Source organism: Budorcas taxicolor, chromosome 12 (genome assembly GCF_023091745.1).
Source record: "Budorcas taxicolor isolate Tak-1 chromosome 12, Takin1.1, whole genome shotgun sequence".
In the NCBI taxonomy this organism is placed as follows: Eukaryota; Metazoa; Chordata; class Mammalia; order Artiodactyla; family Bovidae; genus Budorcas; species Budorcas taxicolor.
Genome location: NC_068921.1, coordinates 31255980 through 31273071, shown reverse-complemented (window position 1 = coordinate 31273071; position 17092 = coordinate 31255980). Strand labels below are relative to the sequence as shown.

General features: G+C 44.6%; 1 protein-coding gene across 1 annotated transcript in view; it reads left to right on the top strand.

The window, feature by feature from the left end:
* The window catches only part of MTUS2 (microtubule associated scaffold protein 2), a 256633-nt gene that overhangs the window by 21481 nt on the left and 218060 nt on the right, over positions 1 to 17092 (top strand). The window contains exon 4 of the mRNA XM_052650268.1: positions 3645 to 3839. Coding sequence (XP_052506228.1) covers positions 3645 to 3839 — 195 coding nt within the window. The remainder of the gene's footprint in view (positions 1 to 3644; positions 3840 to 17092) is intronic.

Genomic DNA, 17092 nt, shown 5'->3' with positions numbered 1-17092 from the left:
GTATCTGTGAAAGAAAAAGACTTTAAAAAAAAAAAAAAAAAGCAACTGGGAAGAACTATAATAAAAGTTTTTTAAAAAGGATAGTTTGAGTCATATAATGTGTTGTTCTATGTGTATAAATATACCAGAAAATACCCACTTCAGATGTAAAATCAGGAGAAAATGGGCCTTGGGTAAACACCCTGGGTCATTCTACTTGATGATTTTGCCTTTCTTCAGCTCTTTGCTTCCCATTGCGCTTGGTCTGGCCTCTGTTTGGGCCTGTTTGACCCCTTATTCTAGACCGTGGTTATTTATCAACAAATGTCTCTATGCCAGTAGGTTGTAAGCCCCTCTTGGGGGCCCCTGCTTTGTTTCTGAATTTCCCACGGTGCCTTCTAAAGTGCCTTGGCCATGGTGGTGTCTGTCAATGCATATTGAGTTGGATGGATTTCCATTTCCATTCTTAAAGGCTTTTTTTTTTTACTACCTGAGATGTCAGAAACATGGGACAACAATGGATGGACCGTTATCAATATAGTATTGAGCCATAAAGCACCATAATCTCGTTCTAGTTGATTGAGATATTTCTAGCATTCCAAAGTCATATTTGAAGGAGAATCACTACAGAAGGGGAAAAGGTAAGAACAAATAACCACTTTTCATTTTGCCTCTAAATGTGAAGATTTGTGTTCTTCAAAGGATTCATCTTTCAAAAGAAAACCAGGATTACTTTGAAAAAGTGACAACGTCTTTTTAGCGCTTAATAGCAGCAAAATCTCTTTTGTTGTTCAAACAGGAGTTTGTATGTTTGGGGGGGGGGGGCAAAATCTTGGCAGAATGTATAGCCTTGATGAAAATGAAAGACGTAAGCACACATAAGCTCCTTTGCATGGGATTTGAATATTTGATTCTAGAGGTCTTCTTGTAAGTGTTCAAATTAATTTTTGGAGTTATTTAATTTCCCCATTATGGTCATATTCATTTGGAAGAGACTTTGATCTGCCATACAGAGCGTCTCTTCCATCTCCCTGTTAGAAGGGGTTTTCGTGGAGGACTCACAATGCCAGGCCAAGTCCTCTGTCTGTCACAGCCCTTTGAAAGTGAAGATGCTGATAGAGTTTCTGACACTCATTGCTGCAGCTCAGTGTAAGCCTGTTACTGAACACAAGAATTCCTTATTCTTTAAAAAACTTCTGTTTCCATACAACAGCTCCATTGATATATAATTCATAAGGCTAGATAGGAGTCACCCTTTTAAAGGATGCTGTTCAGTGGTTTTTAGTCTATTCACAGCATTGGGCAACCACAACCACCATCAGTCTTAGAACATTTTTATAGAAACCCTGTGCCTGTTATCAAACCCTCTCCTTTTCCCCAAACTCCAGCCCCTGGCAACCATTAACCTACTTCCTGTCTCTATAGATTTGCCTCCTCTGGACGTTGCATATAATTGAATCGTGCAACGTGCAGCCTTTTCTGTCTGGCTTCTTCCATTTGTTGTAATGCAGTGGTCCCCAACCTTTTTGGCAGCAGGGACGGAATTCATGGAAGACAATTTTTCTATGAACTGGGGGGTGGTGGGGGGGTGGTTTCGGGATAATTCAGGTGTGTTACATTTATTGTGCAACTTTATTTCTATTATTATATTATTATGATGTGAGCTCCACTTCAGGTCATCAAGCATTAGATTCTGGAGTTTGGGGGGCCCCTGCTTTAATGTTTCACGATTCATCCATATTGTAGCCCGTATCAGGGCCTCGGTCCATTTTATGGCTGAGAAATACTGCGTGTGTTGGCCTTCCTCAGTTAATGCACCTTTGTGTTGCTTCCACTTTTTGTCCCTTATGATTTAGGCCAATGCTCTCTCTGTCTCTTTCCTCCTCCCCTCTGCCTTCAGCCTTTTTTCCCTTTGTTGTTTTCCCTGGAGGTTCCTGTGCTCTGCTTGTATCGATACGTTTCTTCCAGAAAGCTTCAAACCAACATCCTCTGGGGTGGGACCTCCCTATGGCAGTGGTTGCTTTATAGGATGTCAGGACCCTGGGTGGGTTTGAGTTAAGCTCTTTGGTGTCCACAGAGATGCCATGGGTGTTCTTTTAGATGACCCTGAGGATTGGGCTTCCCTGGTGGTTTAGCTCTAAAGATTCCACCTGCAGTGCAGGAGATGCAGGAGACTTGGGTTCAATCTCTGGGTCGGGAAGATCCCCTGGAAGAGGGCACAGCAACCCACTCCAGTGGTCTTGCCTGGAGAATCCTATGGACAGAGGAGCCTGGTGGGCTACAGTCCACGGGTTACAAAGTGTCAGCACAACTGAGCGACTAAGCAACCACCAGCACCTGGGCATCAGGATTTCTGTGTGACAGACACATAGGTGGCGCAGGTACTGCTGAACCATCTGGTCTTAGGAGCATAGACCGCTTGGCCTTTTTTCCTCTTTTTCACCCTAATGGCTGCTTTTTCATGAATGACTACCCAGTGGGCCCCCATATGACAAGGTAGCCTTTCCCCTGAGCCAAGCATCAGTCCCAACTCCTTTCCAAGACATGCACATAGGTCCTGGCAAAGATTCGTGACCCAGGGTCACTCTCAGAAGGGCCCCAGTCCAATCCCATAGTCCTATTCCTAAAAGCAGAAGTCAGGAAACCACAGCTGTACAGACCCCACTTTCGCTGGACACAGGTGTGACCCCAGCCTCCCCCTCAGGGGAGCTGTTGCCAGAGGAAGGGGCTCCGTAGGCCAGCCTAGAGTCCGTTGGTTCTCTCTGTATTTCCACACCTTGTTGCTCAGTCATGTGTCCAACTTTTTGTGACCCTATGGACTGCAGCACACCAGGCTTTCCTGTTCTTCACCTTCTCCTGCAGTTTGCTTAAACTCATGTCCAAAATGCTTTCTATATGCAGACTGTTCACTGACATTTTTACACCTTGAATTTTATTTTATTTTTTTAAACGGATAGTCCATTTCTTAAATTAATAGGCAACCTGATTGAGCTTTCAGTAGATAATGAAGAGTTCATTGTAGCATAAGAACACTGATGAAGGGTCTGAACACAGTAAATATGGCTGCAGTGAAAGTTAAGTGGCTTGACTAGGAATGTTATACAAAACAGTAGGCTGCTTGGCCCTTTTCCCCTATAAGTGTCATTAAAAAGCCTTTGTGTATTGATAACCTTCTGGTCCTACCTGGTGTTGAGAGACTTCTCATAGGATTGGGATGATCCTTGCAGTGGCTAGGTGTGGAGCTTGGCTCAAACACAGAGGTGCTTAAATCATGGATTTATAATAATGTTTTATTATTTCAACATCAACCAGCTTTGCATATAACTGGGAACTAATTTTAAAGTTTTGAATGCATTCTCAGTCACTAAGTTGTGTCCAACTCTTTTGTGACCCCATGGACTGTAGCCCACCAGGCTCCTCTGTCCATGGGATTCTCCAGGCAAGAATACTGGAGTGGGTTGCCATGTCCTTCTCCAGGGGATCTTCCTGACCCAGGGATGGAAAACCTAGCATAGCCCAAAATAGATAACTAAATAAACTTTTAAAAAGAGTAAATTATGGTTTGTTTATGCTGGAGCTGGGTTAGTATTCACAATCTGTGCATTCTCTATCCTGCTGTCAACTGAGGCTTTTTTTTTCTTCCTGGTTTGGGTTCATTTTAACAGATTTAAAGAAAGCTTCCAGTTCAAATGCTGCAAAATCCAACTTACCCAAATCTGGACTTCGTCCTCCTGGCTACTCGCGTCTCCCCGCAGCCAAGCTGGCGGCCTTTGGCTTCGTCCGGAGCTCCAGCGTGTCCTCGGTGTCCAGCACCCAGTCGGCGGACAGCGCCCAGCCTGAGCCCAGCCGGCTGGCCAACCGTAAGTGGGGCGGACGGGCGGGCGGTCAGGCGACACTGCCGTTCCAGACAGGCCTGACCAGCAGAGAGCGAATCAGCATGTGTACACGGGATTGCAATTTCTTTGTGCATAAAGTAAGAATTTGGGTTAGCTACCTTACTCTACCATGCTTGGGACTTTAAAAATAATCTACTGTAGGGGAAAAAAAGCCTGTTTGGCACTACCATTTTCCAAGTTATATGGGGAGTGAATGTGCCTGAAAAGGACTTCTGAATTACTCTTAAATCTAGAAAGTGACTTATTGCTTTCTAGAGGCTGATTGCAGGAGCCCTTTGCCTCATGCATTCTAGGTAAGAAGCCACAGAAAAATCCAAAAATGTTATTACCGTGTTGTGCTATTGTGAAGCATATTAGATGTGAAATATAGTGGAAAGAATCATTTTAGTCACCTGTGATTATCCATTATGCCTTCCTGTTGGTGGAGCACTCAGTTTCTAAAAGTCAACTCAAGGATGCTAGAAACAGGGAAGCCCAGCTGAGCTTCTTCTAAGTCTGTGCCAAGGAAGGTCCCTGTGAGCTGAGAAGGTGTCAGTCCAGACCTGCTTCCGGACACTGGTGTTGTAAGCTGAATTTGAAAGGATGAAGTCATAGCCTTCAAGCAGGTCCCAGCAGCCCCTGTCCCTAAAGAAGACTCAGAGGATGCCCTTGTTCACCTGAACCATCAAGGCTCAAGCAGCTTTTCAGCCTCATCAACTGGATCTGAAGCTGTGACACCTCAGATGTCAAGTAGTAATGATTTGCATACTCCTTAGCAGCTTTCCTATGGAGAGCTGTTTGAAGGATGATATGAGCTGAATCAAGTTGGAATAAGAGATGGTGAGGGGGAGAGAGAGAGGAGGAAGAGAGGTTAAGAATGAGATGGATTTTGTATTATTTGTTCCATTTCCTTTCTCTAAGCTTATTTTTTTTCCCCCTGTTCTTTCTTGGGTGGAGCATTTGTACACTTGGTCTAAATTTTGGCCTGCCTGGTTATTCCTAAAAGTAATGGGTTATATTTTCCTTCCTCTTAATGTGTTTGTAAGCATTTCTGAGAGGTTGTTCACTTGGTTCTCTGAAGGTGACCTGCTTTCACCTGGGAATCATTTTAGGAATCCCGCTGGGATCAGGGGTTGCATCACGGTATGGTGCACGTCTCAAAATCTTAACACAAATATACTAGAGAACTGTTTTTAAATGTGTGACTCTTATTTCTAGGGGGTGTGTGTGTGTGTGCGCACGTGCTCATATTAACAGTCCAAAGGTTTTGAAATAGAGGAGCAATGATCTGTTATCATTTTCAATAGAGGTTCCCAGGGTCATATATCTCTCTTAGATGGAGCATAAATGATAAAAAAAAAAAAATCTCATATGGTATGTGTCTTTCCAAGGAAGGAGTTAAGATTTTGACTTCTTAAAAAAAATGAGCCCTGTCCCCACAGCAGGTGCTTTTTCAAAAGGAGAGGTAACAGGTGTGAATGGAATAATTCCAGATGTGCTTAGGGCATTTCTTCTCACCTGTGCATCAAAGGATGCAGGCCGAGGACTCCGTGAACAGCCAAAGAGACAAGAGCCATGTGCCAGAGAAAATAACTCTTAGCTTACAAACTTCATCGTAAAAGCCATATTTACTCTCTTCAGGACTGTTTCCTATTTCTAAAAAACAGTATGTTAGAACTGATTTTTTAATTATTTGCTGCCTAACTGTATATAAATTTGTCCTTCACAAAATCACAGAAAAACTTCACACTTATTTATGTCTTCATACTGCTGCTGCTAAGTCGCTTCAGTCATGTCCGACTCTGTGCGACCCCATAGACGGCAGCCCACCAGGCTCCCCCTTCCCTGGGATTCTCCAGGCAAGAACACTGGAGTGGGTTGCCGTTTCCTTCTCCAATGCATGAAAGTGAAAAGTGAAAGGGAAGTTACTCAGTCGTGTCTGACTCTTCGCGACCCCATGGACTGCAGCCTACCAGGCTCCTCCGTCCATGGGATTTTCTAGGCAAGAGTACTGGAGTGGGGTGCCGTTGCCTTCTCCGTGTCTTAATACTATTAGCTATTAATATTATGCTTCTGCTTGTTACTAGATTTAATGTCAGGAAAACTTTTGCTCCTAATGCTTTGATGACAAGGATTAAGTAAAATACAAAACTCTTGGGAGAGCTGCAAGTCCTTAGATTAGCTCCTAGGAGCAAATGTTGCCAGTTTAGCTCATGAAAACAGCTAATATGATACCAGAGCTCGTTCCTTTTTGTTTCCTGTGTACCTTTCTTTAGCCATTATATTCCCCTAGGGTTTGTTTTAGGAATATGGCTATAATAAGGGATTGCACAACAGGCAGGAGATCCCTCAAAATCTGAAACATGATTATAATGGGAAACTATTTGCAAATGTGCAGTTCATGATTTTAGATACTCACGTGCCTGTAAGTAGTCTTGACACTGTCCAGGTGGCTATGAATACTGTATGCGGGACACTGAGTGTTTTGTTATGAATCTCCTAGTGTCTCCTGGGCTACCTTGACTTATTTGCAACTCTTCTGTGTGGTTTTTCTGTGTCCTGATGGGCAAGCAGTGATGACTGTAAAAGGGTGGCCTGGAATCCCCAACTGTGGTCTTACATGGAGTCTGCCCTCTACCCGGGGCTTAGACTTAGCACCATTCATTCAGCACCCCCAGGGCAGAGGCTTCCCAAGGCAGGTGCCCTGATGTATGTGTCTTCTGATTTTCTCCACAAAGTTTTGGCAATTGGAGCCAGCACAGGGAAAGAAATCATCTGTTGGTCCTTAGAATCTGAGGGTATTTTACCATCCTGTCCACCCCTTCATTTTATAGCTGAGCAAACAGAATGACCTGGTCCCATCCTGGGACCATGTTCTTCTTCCTCTGTTTAGTTATTAAAGCTGCCATACACGGTAAAGACACACCCATGATGTGGAGTCTTTTCTATCTATTAGGGAAGCAAATCTTAGAGTCCTGTTGGCATGAGAGGGTCCTTAGACCCAGCCCGCCTCTCCCTGCCCCGCCCCTTCCCAGGTGTGTGTTCCCGGTGATGACCGGATGTGTGGGGGCCGCTATGGTGAGGCAGCGCTCCTTGTAGGGTCAGCCTGGTTCCCTGAAATCCCCTGCTAGTAACCTGGTCTCTCCGGATTAACACACAACCTTTATCCTCAGTGTGCTACAGGAGACCCCCTCACCCCTCCTCTATAGGTTCATCGTGGGAAGATGATGAAGTTGGCCAGTTTTGAACCGCAGATAAAACTTCAAATCCCACTAGGTCGTGACCCACTGTGTGTGTGTGCTTTTTTTTAAAGATTGAACGTGAATAGGAAGAAAATAATCTTCTAACTTAAAAGTTAAATTTCACCTTAAAATCATAGTATTTCAGCAGGTCCAACCTAGTACGTAGCTCATCATTTTTTAAATAGTTATCAGAGAAAGGAAAAAGACTCTTCAGTATGCTTTAGGCAGTGGAAGCTTCGAGAAAAACAATAGCTATGGAATTTAGTGTTAGTAATAGCCCAGAGTATACAGGGTTGTCAAATTTATCAGCAGTTAGGTTTGTAGACTTGATTTTCCCAGTGGATAGGAGGTGTTTTTTAAGAGAATAGCACTGATATATACACACTACTATGTGTTAAATAGATAGCTAGTGGGAAGCTGTTGTATAGCAGAGAGAGCTCAGCTTGGCACTCTGTGATGACCTAGAGTGGTGGGATGTGAGTGGGTGGGAGGGAGGCTCAAGAGGGAAGGGATATACATACGTTTATAGCTAATTCATGTTGTCCAACAGAAACCAATACGACATTATAAAGCACTTATATTCCAATTAAAAATAAATTAAAAAAATAAAAATACCAATTTAAAAAAAGTTAAGACCTTTGGATGTGTGTGTGGGACGGATGGGAACACTTACAGTTTCATGAATTAATCATTAATGAAAATAGATCATATCACCCAAGGATAGGATAATTTATGTGGAGTTTCATCTCTCATTGTGGATTCTGAATAGCACCTAACCTATTGGTGCTCAAGAAATACAAAATATCATGAAGAAGGTGACATTTGAAGCTGCCTTTTTCAATTTCTCCTCGTCTTGTTCTCTTCTGTGATAGCTCATGTTTTCTCTCTGTGGTGAGCTAAGGCCAGAAATCCTGAAACAAAGAATTTGGAAAGAGAAAGCAGAAATCTGAAGGGTTTTCTCTTGCTTCTGTTTCTGGTTCAGGGAAGCAGTAGAATGTTTGGGAAAGTAGGGGTGGAACTGGATGTGAGCAGAGAAACTGAAACGGAGATAAATAATCATGACCAGGGGATATTTGTGCTCACAGCCTTAAAACTGAGTTGGGGTGGAGGGTTCATTTCTTTTTTGCTTTTTTGATGTGTATCTTTCTAGTTTATTCTCATAGGCATATACACATTTTTTTTTCTTTCACAACTTGGGAGTCATATGTACTCTTTGTAATCTTTTCTTCCCCTGTTTAATCCATTGAAAACATTTGTCTCAGCCATTAGGTTTTCTTATATAACACACTTTTTAAAAATCGGATGATAATTGCTTTACAATATTGTATTGGTTTCTGCTGTTCAGTTCAGTTCAGTCGCTCAGTTGCTCAGTCGTGTCTCTTTGTGACCCCATGGACTGCAGTGCACCAGGGCTCCCTGTTTATTGCCAACTCCTGGAGTTTACTCAAACTCATGTCCGTTGAGTCGTTGATGCCATCCAACCATCTCATCCTCTGTTGTCCCCTTCTCCTCCCACCTTCAGCCTTTCCCAGCATCAGGGTCTTTTCAAATGAGTCAGCTCTTCACATCAGGTGGCCAGAGTATTGGAGTGTCAGCTTCAGCTTCCAGTGAATATTCAGGACTGATTTCCTTTAGGATGGACAGGTTGGATCTCCTTGCAGTCCAAGGGACTCTTAAGAGTCTTCTCCAACTGTGCAACAACATGAATCAGCTATACGTGTGTCCCCACCCTCATGAGGCTCCCTCCCAGCCACCCCCTCCCACCCCTCCAGGTATCGCAGAGCACCCGGCTGGGTTCACTGTGTTACACAGCAGCTTCCCACTAGTTGCCTGTTTGACACGTGGAAGTGTTTATATGGCAATGCTACTCTCAGTTCATCCCATGGAGGGTTCATCTCTGAGTAAGGTGATCTGGGAGTTTCTTGGAGGGGTTGTAAACTGGACAGTATTTGGGGAGGGGGAGATGGGCATGATCTAGGAGATACTTTGGGAGGAACCGTTGGTACATCCAGAAAACCTCCTGAAGTGCAGGGGCTGTCATTTCCTTCCCCAGGGCATCTGCCCAGACCCAGGGATCGAACTTGCGTCTCCTGCATTGGCAAGCAAGTTCTTTACCGCTGAGCCACCAGGGAAGCCCGACTGTGATCTGCTCATAGATAACAACTCAAAAAGTTAATTGGTCATTTGTAGTATAATTATATTCAGAGCTTCCCTGGTGGCTCAGACGGGAAAGCGTCTGCCTACAATGGGAGAGACCCTGGTTTAATCCCTGGGTCGGGAAGATCTCCTGGAGAAGGAAATGGCAACCCACTCCAGTATTCTTGCCTGGAGAATCCCATGGACGGAGGAGCCTGGTAGGCTACAGTCCATGGGTTCACAAAGAGCCGGACACGACTGAGCAACTTCACTATAGTCAGAGCTATATCATCATGTGAACTGACGTACTAGTCTCACAAACGTCCAAGACCTTATATATCTGTGCATATAATTAGCCATGTTAAATGAATTGAGCTGAAACCCAGCTGTTGAGGGTTTTCTTTTTTCTTTTGGCTGTACCATGTACAGCATGTGGGATCTTAGTTCCCCAACCAGGGACTGAACCTGTGCTCCCTGCATTGGGAACTGAGAGTCTTACCACTGGACTGGCAGGGACGTCCCTGAGGGTTTTCATGAGAGAATTTCAAAGTTTCCAAAATTAGTTATCAACATTTAGAGAGATTGGTTAGTCTCATTAAACTCTGAAGTTTTAGTTCTTATTTTAATACTTGAAATAAGTAAGTGTTCTTTTCACTATTGAATAAAATTTGGGTTTTTGCAATAATGATCTGAAGTGAGAAATCAGTAGCCTTTTTGAAAGGTTAATCAGTGAAGGTGTGGGTTGGTGTGAAAGCCTTTTGCAATGTTAAATCCAGTGTTTATGATTATGAATGCTGCAGAATACGTTTACATACATGGCATGTTTGATTGTCTATATCTGACATGCCTTCTAAATAAGATCAGAGTTGATGAGAAGCATTATTAATAATTCCTGCTGAGGCAGCCATCACCCTCTCTCATGTTCCATTGGCAAAGAGGGAGTCATTCTTTATTCATGGGAAAAGGTGCTGAAAGGGACCTGTGAGCTTAAATTTCAGAGAAGCTATTGCCTCTTTGAGGTTGAGCCTTATTGATGTCCTTGTACATTCCTTTTCAAAACACTTGGGCAGTGATTCACGTCTACCCAGAGTGAGATTAGAGTGTAAATGTGTTTTGAAGGAAGCTGACCGTTTATGGTTGAAAATAAAATAACTGAAACTGGTGGGAGGGAGTTAATATTTTTATTCATAGTGGAAAAAATGTCTTACTGAACTGCCTGTTTTGGGTCCTTGTATTGTTTTGTGAAGATCAGGTTGTCAGTTTTCTCTTCCCCAAATCCGCAATCTTTCAGTATCTGTTATAGGGAGTGTGGAGCTCAGTCCTGGAGCTGCAGTGACCTGGACCCCCTGTGAAGTTGAAGTCCAGTGGGGAGGTGAGAGGATGCAAGTGCCTCCTGCAGGGAGCTGTTGGTGTCGCTGTGATTGGGCGGGGTAGTGGGGAAGGTACCCCAAGGAGGGAGCCCTGAATCCTCCCGACGGGGGGGTGAGGAAAGAGCCCTGCCCTCAAGCCTCCCCCCCCGCCTTCTCAGCCCTAAGGCATTATATCTTCAGATCGAATTATTTCACACTGCTTTTAGGTAATGAAAGTTTTCTGAATTTGCTGTGAAATAATCCAGCAAAGGAAAAAAAAAACAAAACCCTGGGGTAGGGGGCAGTATAGATGAGAAAAAAAAAAGCAAATGTCTGATAATCCTTGAAGCTGGATGATGGAGCTCTGAGGGTTTAGGCCACTATTTACTTCACTTTTTTTTTTTTTTTGTATGTTTGAAAATTTTTCATTTTAATCTAACCTTCCACTGAAGAAGTAGAAACTCTCATCTTCTCTGTTTCAGCTTTCCTAAGAGCCAGTATAGCACAGTGGTGAAGAACATGGTCCCTGGAGGCACCCCTTGGGTTTGCATTCTGCTTCTGCCACTTGCTGTCTCTGTGACTCTATTCCTCATCATAAAATAATATTGGTTTAGTCGCTAAGTCATGTCTGACTCTTGTGACCCCATGGACTGGAGTCCACCAGACTCCTCTATCCATGGGATTTCCCAGGCAAGAATACTGGAGTGGGTTGCCATTTCCTCCTGCAGGGGTACCTCCCGACCCAGGGATCAAACCCACGTTTCCTATATCTCCTGCATTGCAGGCACATTCTTTATCCACCGAGCCATTGGGGAAGCTAAAATGATATTACTACTAATAAATAAAGTCAGAAGCCACCATAGGATTGAAGGAATATTAAATGAAATTAATAATTGCAAATAGGGCCTTGCATCATCATCACCATCATCATCATAATATTTCTATGGCTGTTTCCATCCATTAGCCATGTGCAGAAAGTTCTGTGTTGAGAAGGATTTAGCTCAGATGGAAAAACGCCGTGATGGATTAAGCGCGTTTGGCCTGGAGTAGGAATACTGGTATTGATAACATCTAAGTCAGGGAGATGACATTCATTCCATTCACAGTTGTCATCAGCTCTGTCTTGTATGGTGAATGCCTTTCTGAGTGTTAAAGTAAATGTATATCATTTATAAAACAGTAAGGCAGCAGTTCTAGAAGTTAACCAGTTGATTTTCGTGGGAGTCACTTGCTTTTGGGCTATAAGCTTGTGGTTGTTAGTTTAATTGTCCAATGTGTGCTCAGTAGCTCAGTCGTGTCTGACTCTTTGCGACCCCATGGATTGCAACCGGCCAGGCTCCTCGGTTCTTGAGGATTCTCCAGGCAAGAATACTGGAGTGGGTTGCCATGCCCTCCTCCAGGGGATCTTCCCAACCCAGGGATCGAACCCAGGTCTTCCGCATTGCAGACAGATTCTTTACTGTCTGAGCCACCAGGGAAACCCATAAGACACAGGCAGGGAGAGTCAGATTTTGATCTCTTTATCTAAAACCCTTTAGTTCAGTCTCTCCATTGTGTCCGACTCTTTGCGACCCCATGGACTACAGTACACCAGGCCTCCCTGTCCATCACCAACTCCCGGAGCTTACTCAAACTCATGTCCATCGAGTCTGTGATGCCATCCAGCCATCTCATCCTCCGTCATCCCCTTCTCCTCCTGCCTTCAATCTTTCCCAGCATCAGGGTCTTTTCTAATGAGTCAGTTCTTCACATCAGGTGGCAAAGTATTGAAACTTCAGCTTCAGCATCAGTCCTTCCAGTGAATATTCAGAACTGATTTCCTTTAGGATTGACTGGCTGGATCTCCTTGCAGTCCAAGGGACTCTCAAGAACCTTCTCTAACATCATAGTTCAAAATCTCTCTCCTTTCACTCTCCTGAAACCCTTAGCATGTTATCATTTAAGAGAATACATTCCATTTGGTTCACTTTATTTTTTTATTTTATTCTTTAAAATTTATTTTTAATTGGAGGATAATTGCTTTACAACGTTGCATTAGTTTCTGCCATACAACAACGTTAATTAGCAATATGTATACATATATCCCCTCCCTCTTGAGCCCCCCCCACCCCTCCCCCAATCCCGCCCCTGTAGATTGTCATAGAGCACTGAGCTGAGCTCCCTGTGTTGAGTTCCCTTGAAACGAAATGTATTTATATGCAAGTGACTAATGCATAGCACATTAATCTACGCTGATGGCTTTTGAAACCTCTGCTCAAAATAGAAACTGAGTGTTGGATCTGACTTTTGTTCCTGGGCCTGTAATGTCTGCTGGAGAAAATGGGAGCATTTGATTTCGCAGTGTTTGAAGGGCTTCACACAGTTTCTCATTTTGCTGGAGTCTAATTTCCATTGTACTAGAATTTTACTTTGTCAGATATCTCAACCCGATGTGGGTGGGAGGGAAAGAACAGTGAGAACAGAAACCAAAGTGAGCTCCTGATTCGCTCTGGAAATGAGGAAGTGAGACACATGCCTCTGATAGATTTAAATACTTATTTCCCTGGACCCTGTAATTATGTAATTTAAAGTCTTCTTTGTGAGGAAAAAATAGAACCATTTTCACTGACTCCTGCTGTTAATTTTCCCAGTGATTCCCACACATGCACTCCTTTCTTTTCTCTCCCGTTTTGCTTCCTTCATACATACACATTAGAACGAGGTGCTTCTGCGTGTTACTCGGCATTGCTTATAAGTGAAAATATTTTCTCTAGTGCTCAAGTAACTCCTAGTTTATTCGTTTTGCATCAGACACGTGAGCAAAACTTTTAGAAATCACATTGCCTTTCAAAAGGTTTATAGGTGCTGTATTCTTATTCTAGCGCATTCAAGATACTTAATGAAGAAAGGGTACCTTGAACTATGAACTAAGATAAGAAATATGCCACACTTGCATGCATAATATGTAATAAAATTAGCATTTATGGTAATAGGATAATCGTTGGGAAAGTCAGTTAACCTCACTGAACTCAGATTTTTATTACAAACGTTGGAAGGGATTGAATTAATTGAATTGACCACTTCAAGCTCTCAAGAGCTGGCGTCTTGCGGCTGAATTCTATAAAGGTATGGAATCATTTATGGCTCTTAAGTGGTGGATAATCAGAACTGCATTAGTTGAGAAGCATAAATAAGATAATGTAAGTTAGTTTAGAGGAGAGGACAGGGTGAGAGATCTTAGTGCTGCCAAAGTTAGGGATCCGTCCCTTCCTGGCCTTACCTTATTTTGTTCGCTTTCTCTTGTTATACGAGGTGGACATTTCAGGACAGTAACAGAGAACAGCTGAAAGGTTTTAATGCCCTGATTTTTTTGCTGTAAATTACAGAGCTGAGATTCTTGGAAGTCACCTTCTTGGTCCTGCCCTTTGCCTCAGGCTGGGCATCAGGAAGTGATGACTTCCAGACTCGTAATGACTTCTCCCGGGACCTCTGTCGATAGTGTATGCATCCTTGTATCCTGTAACAGACACAGACTGTTATCTGTAAAGGTTCATAGAGATCCTCACAGTGTCTTCCTTAAGGCAGCAGATGGGGTCACAGATCGATACTTCCTTTTGCTTTCGATAAGAAAGAAAATCAATTAATGGTGATGTCAGAGGCTTCTTGGACTCCCCTAACAGGCAGCAACTGAGCCACGAGGGCTGGCAGGAGCCTGAAGTAGGCATCAGCAGTGGGCACAGAGAGAAAAGACCAAATGAGAAAGAGACAGAACCGAGAGGGCAGGAGCGCCTGAGAGGGTGGGCGTGACAACAAGGGAGAGGGGCCCCTTGCAGAACTTGGGGTTCAGGAGGAGGAGTGGGTGTGTGGGCCTCTGGGTCTGCTGAGTTCCCAGGAAAGCACTCCTATAAATACACCCGGCAGTATTACAGAAATGCTGGAATGAAACGAAGGAGTAGCCGTGGGCAATAGGTGATGATGTTTGGAGCCATGACTGTTAGCACTGAGGGCTGTAAGTAGGCTGGGATGGAAGAGGCGTGGGGACAGATTCTGGAGGGCAAGACCAGCTAGAGGGGGACAGGGTGGGCACAGAAGAGAAGGCATGGTCATCCAGGGAGTGGAGCCTCTGAAAAGCACGCCTTGCTAAGGTGGGTTGTTCAGTCGCTAAGTCCTGTCCAACTGTTTGCAACCCCATGGACTGCAGCATGCCAGACTTCCCTGTCTTTCAGTATCTCCTGGAGTTTGCTCAAGCTCATGCCCATTGAGTCAGTGATGCGATCCAGCCGTCTCGTCCTCTGTCCTCCCCTTCTCCTCTCGCCCTCAGTGTTTCCCAGCATCAGTGTCTTTTCCAATGAGTCAGTTCTTTGTATCAGGTGGCCAAAATATTAGAGCTTCAGCTTCAGTATTAGTCCTTCCAGTGAATATTCAAGGTTGATTTTCTTTAGGATTCATTGGTTTGATCTCCTTGCTGTCCAAGGGACTCTCTAGAGTCTTCTCCAGCACCACAGTTTGAAAGCATCAATTCTTTGGCACTCAGCTTTCTTTATGGTCAAACTCTCACATCTGTACACGACTGCTGGAAAAACCATAACTTCAACTAGTTGGACCTTTGTCGGCAAAGTAATGTCTCTGCTTTTTAGTACTCTGTTTAGGTTTGTCATAGCTTTTCTTCCAAGGAGCAAGCGCCTTTTAATTTCATGGCTGCAGTCACTGTCCATAGTGATTTTGGAGATGAGAAAATAAAATCTGCCCCTGTTTCCATTTTTCCCCATCTGTTCCATGAAGTGATGGTTTACTTCTTCCAGTAAGTTCCAGAAAATTCCCTCACTTCCATTTCCACACTAGAGCACGTCTTCTCCATGCCCATGATATTTTCTCTAATTTGAGTGCTTTGTTCTTTATTTGAAAACATTTTTAATTGGAGTATAGTCGATTTACAAAGTTGTGTTAGTTTTAGGTATGTGTGCAGGCTAAGTCACTTCAGGCATGTCCAACTGTATGTGACCCCATGGACTGTAGCACCCCAGGCTCCTCTGTCCATGGGATTCTCCAGGCAAGAATACTGGAGTGGGTTGCCATGCCCTCCTCCAGGGGATCTTCCTGACCGAGGAATTGAACCTGTGTCTCCAACATCTCCTGCATTGGCAGGCAGGTTCTTTACACAAATGCCACCTGGGAAGCCCATTTTGGACGTGTGTGTACAAATATGACCTTACTACAACTTGGCCCAGAGCCACAATGGAACCTCCCGACCCGCATCTCTTGCTCTTGCCACAAATAAACGTGACAAGAAATGGCCACCCCAGACTCTTCCACTACGGCTGCTGTCACAGATATCTAAGGCTGGAATCTTTTCCCAGCATTCTTTCTTAGAAACCGTGTATGGCGGGGGGGTGACAGGCAGACCGCCTCAGCTGTCAGCTGCCAACACTCCTTGACTCAGACCCCTGTGATTAGAAAATGAAAAATGCCAGTGCATCTTGGGCGCTGTCAGCCCCGAGGTTTGCCTGTGAAGTCGGTGCCCACGCAGTAGACTTCTGTGGCCTCCAGTGAGATTTGCTAATGAAAGCAAATGAGGCTGTCTGGACCTGTCACAATGGTTTCACTGAACAGATACACTAATTAAGCCGGGGGTCAAGGAGCAGGTGTTGTTTCAAGCAGGAGCTGTTAGTTTGTGTCCAGCAGTGACTCTGCCAGCGCACACGAAGCAGTCCAGTTCTTTCTGGTTTTTATTGCAACTGCGGAGTAAGTGTACTCATTGCCTGCTGACTGGTTCCTTGTCCAGAAAGGGTCAGTTTCCTCCAGCCGGACCTGGATGTGCCTTGCGTGTCTCCGTGCACTGCACTCGCTTCCTTCTTCTCATGCCCCTAGTTGTCTGTTCTTCCAGCAGCCTTGGTTTACCATCACAGAAGCCTGCAATGTCCAGCTGGTGCCTTAGATATTATCCAAGTGATCCTGACTGTTCTGCAGAAAAGGAGAGGGTGTGAGGAGAGGTGAGGTGACTTGCCCCCACTCCAGGGTGAGTTAGTGATGAGCCCGGGGCTGGATCAGTCTAATGCCTCATCTCTTGACGCACGCCAGGCTGAAAGGCACTGGATGTCACGCGAGGGTTTACTGGAGAAATGTATACTTGTCCCATGTGCGGCTCGAGTCTTAGGATGAGGCGATTCCAGCTTTGAGGTCCTACAGCATAAGTTGGCCACGACTGGAATCCAGCAGTTTCCTGTGACATCTCTTTGCTGAGGACCCAGAGGAAGTGGAGTCAAGCTGCCCCAGGACCTAGGAGCCTGTTAGCCGTGGGTCTGTACCAGTTGAAGGTCCTTGTGAGTGGTGCCCAGAGACTAGAGAGGGTGGGGTGCGAGGGCTGTGTTCTGAGCGGACATTGGCGAACCCCGAGCTCCTGCTCACAGACTCCAGGAGAGCCGGTGAGGGCCACTGGGGGCTCAGAGGACAGATCTGCCTGCTGCCTGGGGCCATCACGTCGGACAAATCACAGGTCCCTGTGGGCATCCGGTGTCCTCCCTGCCACGTGAGG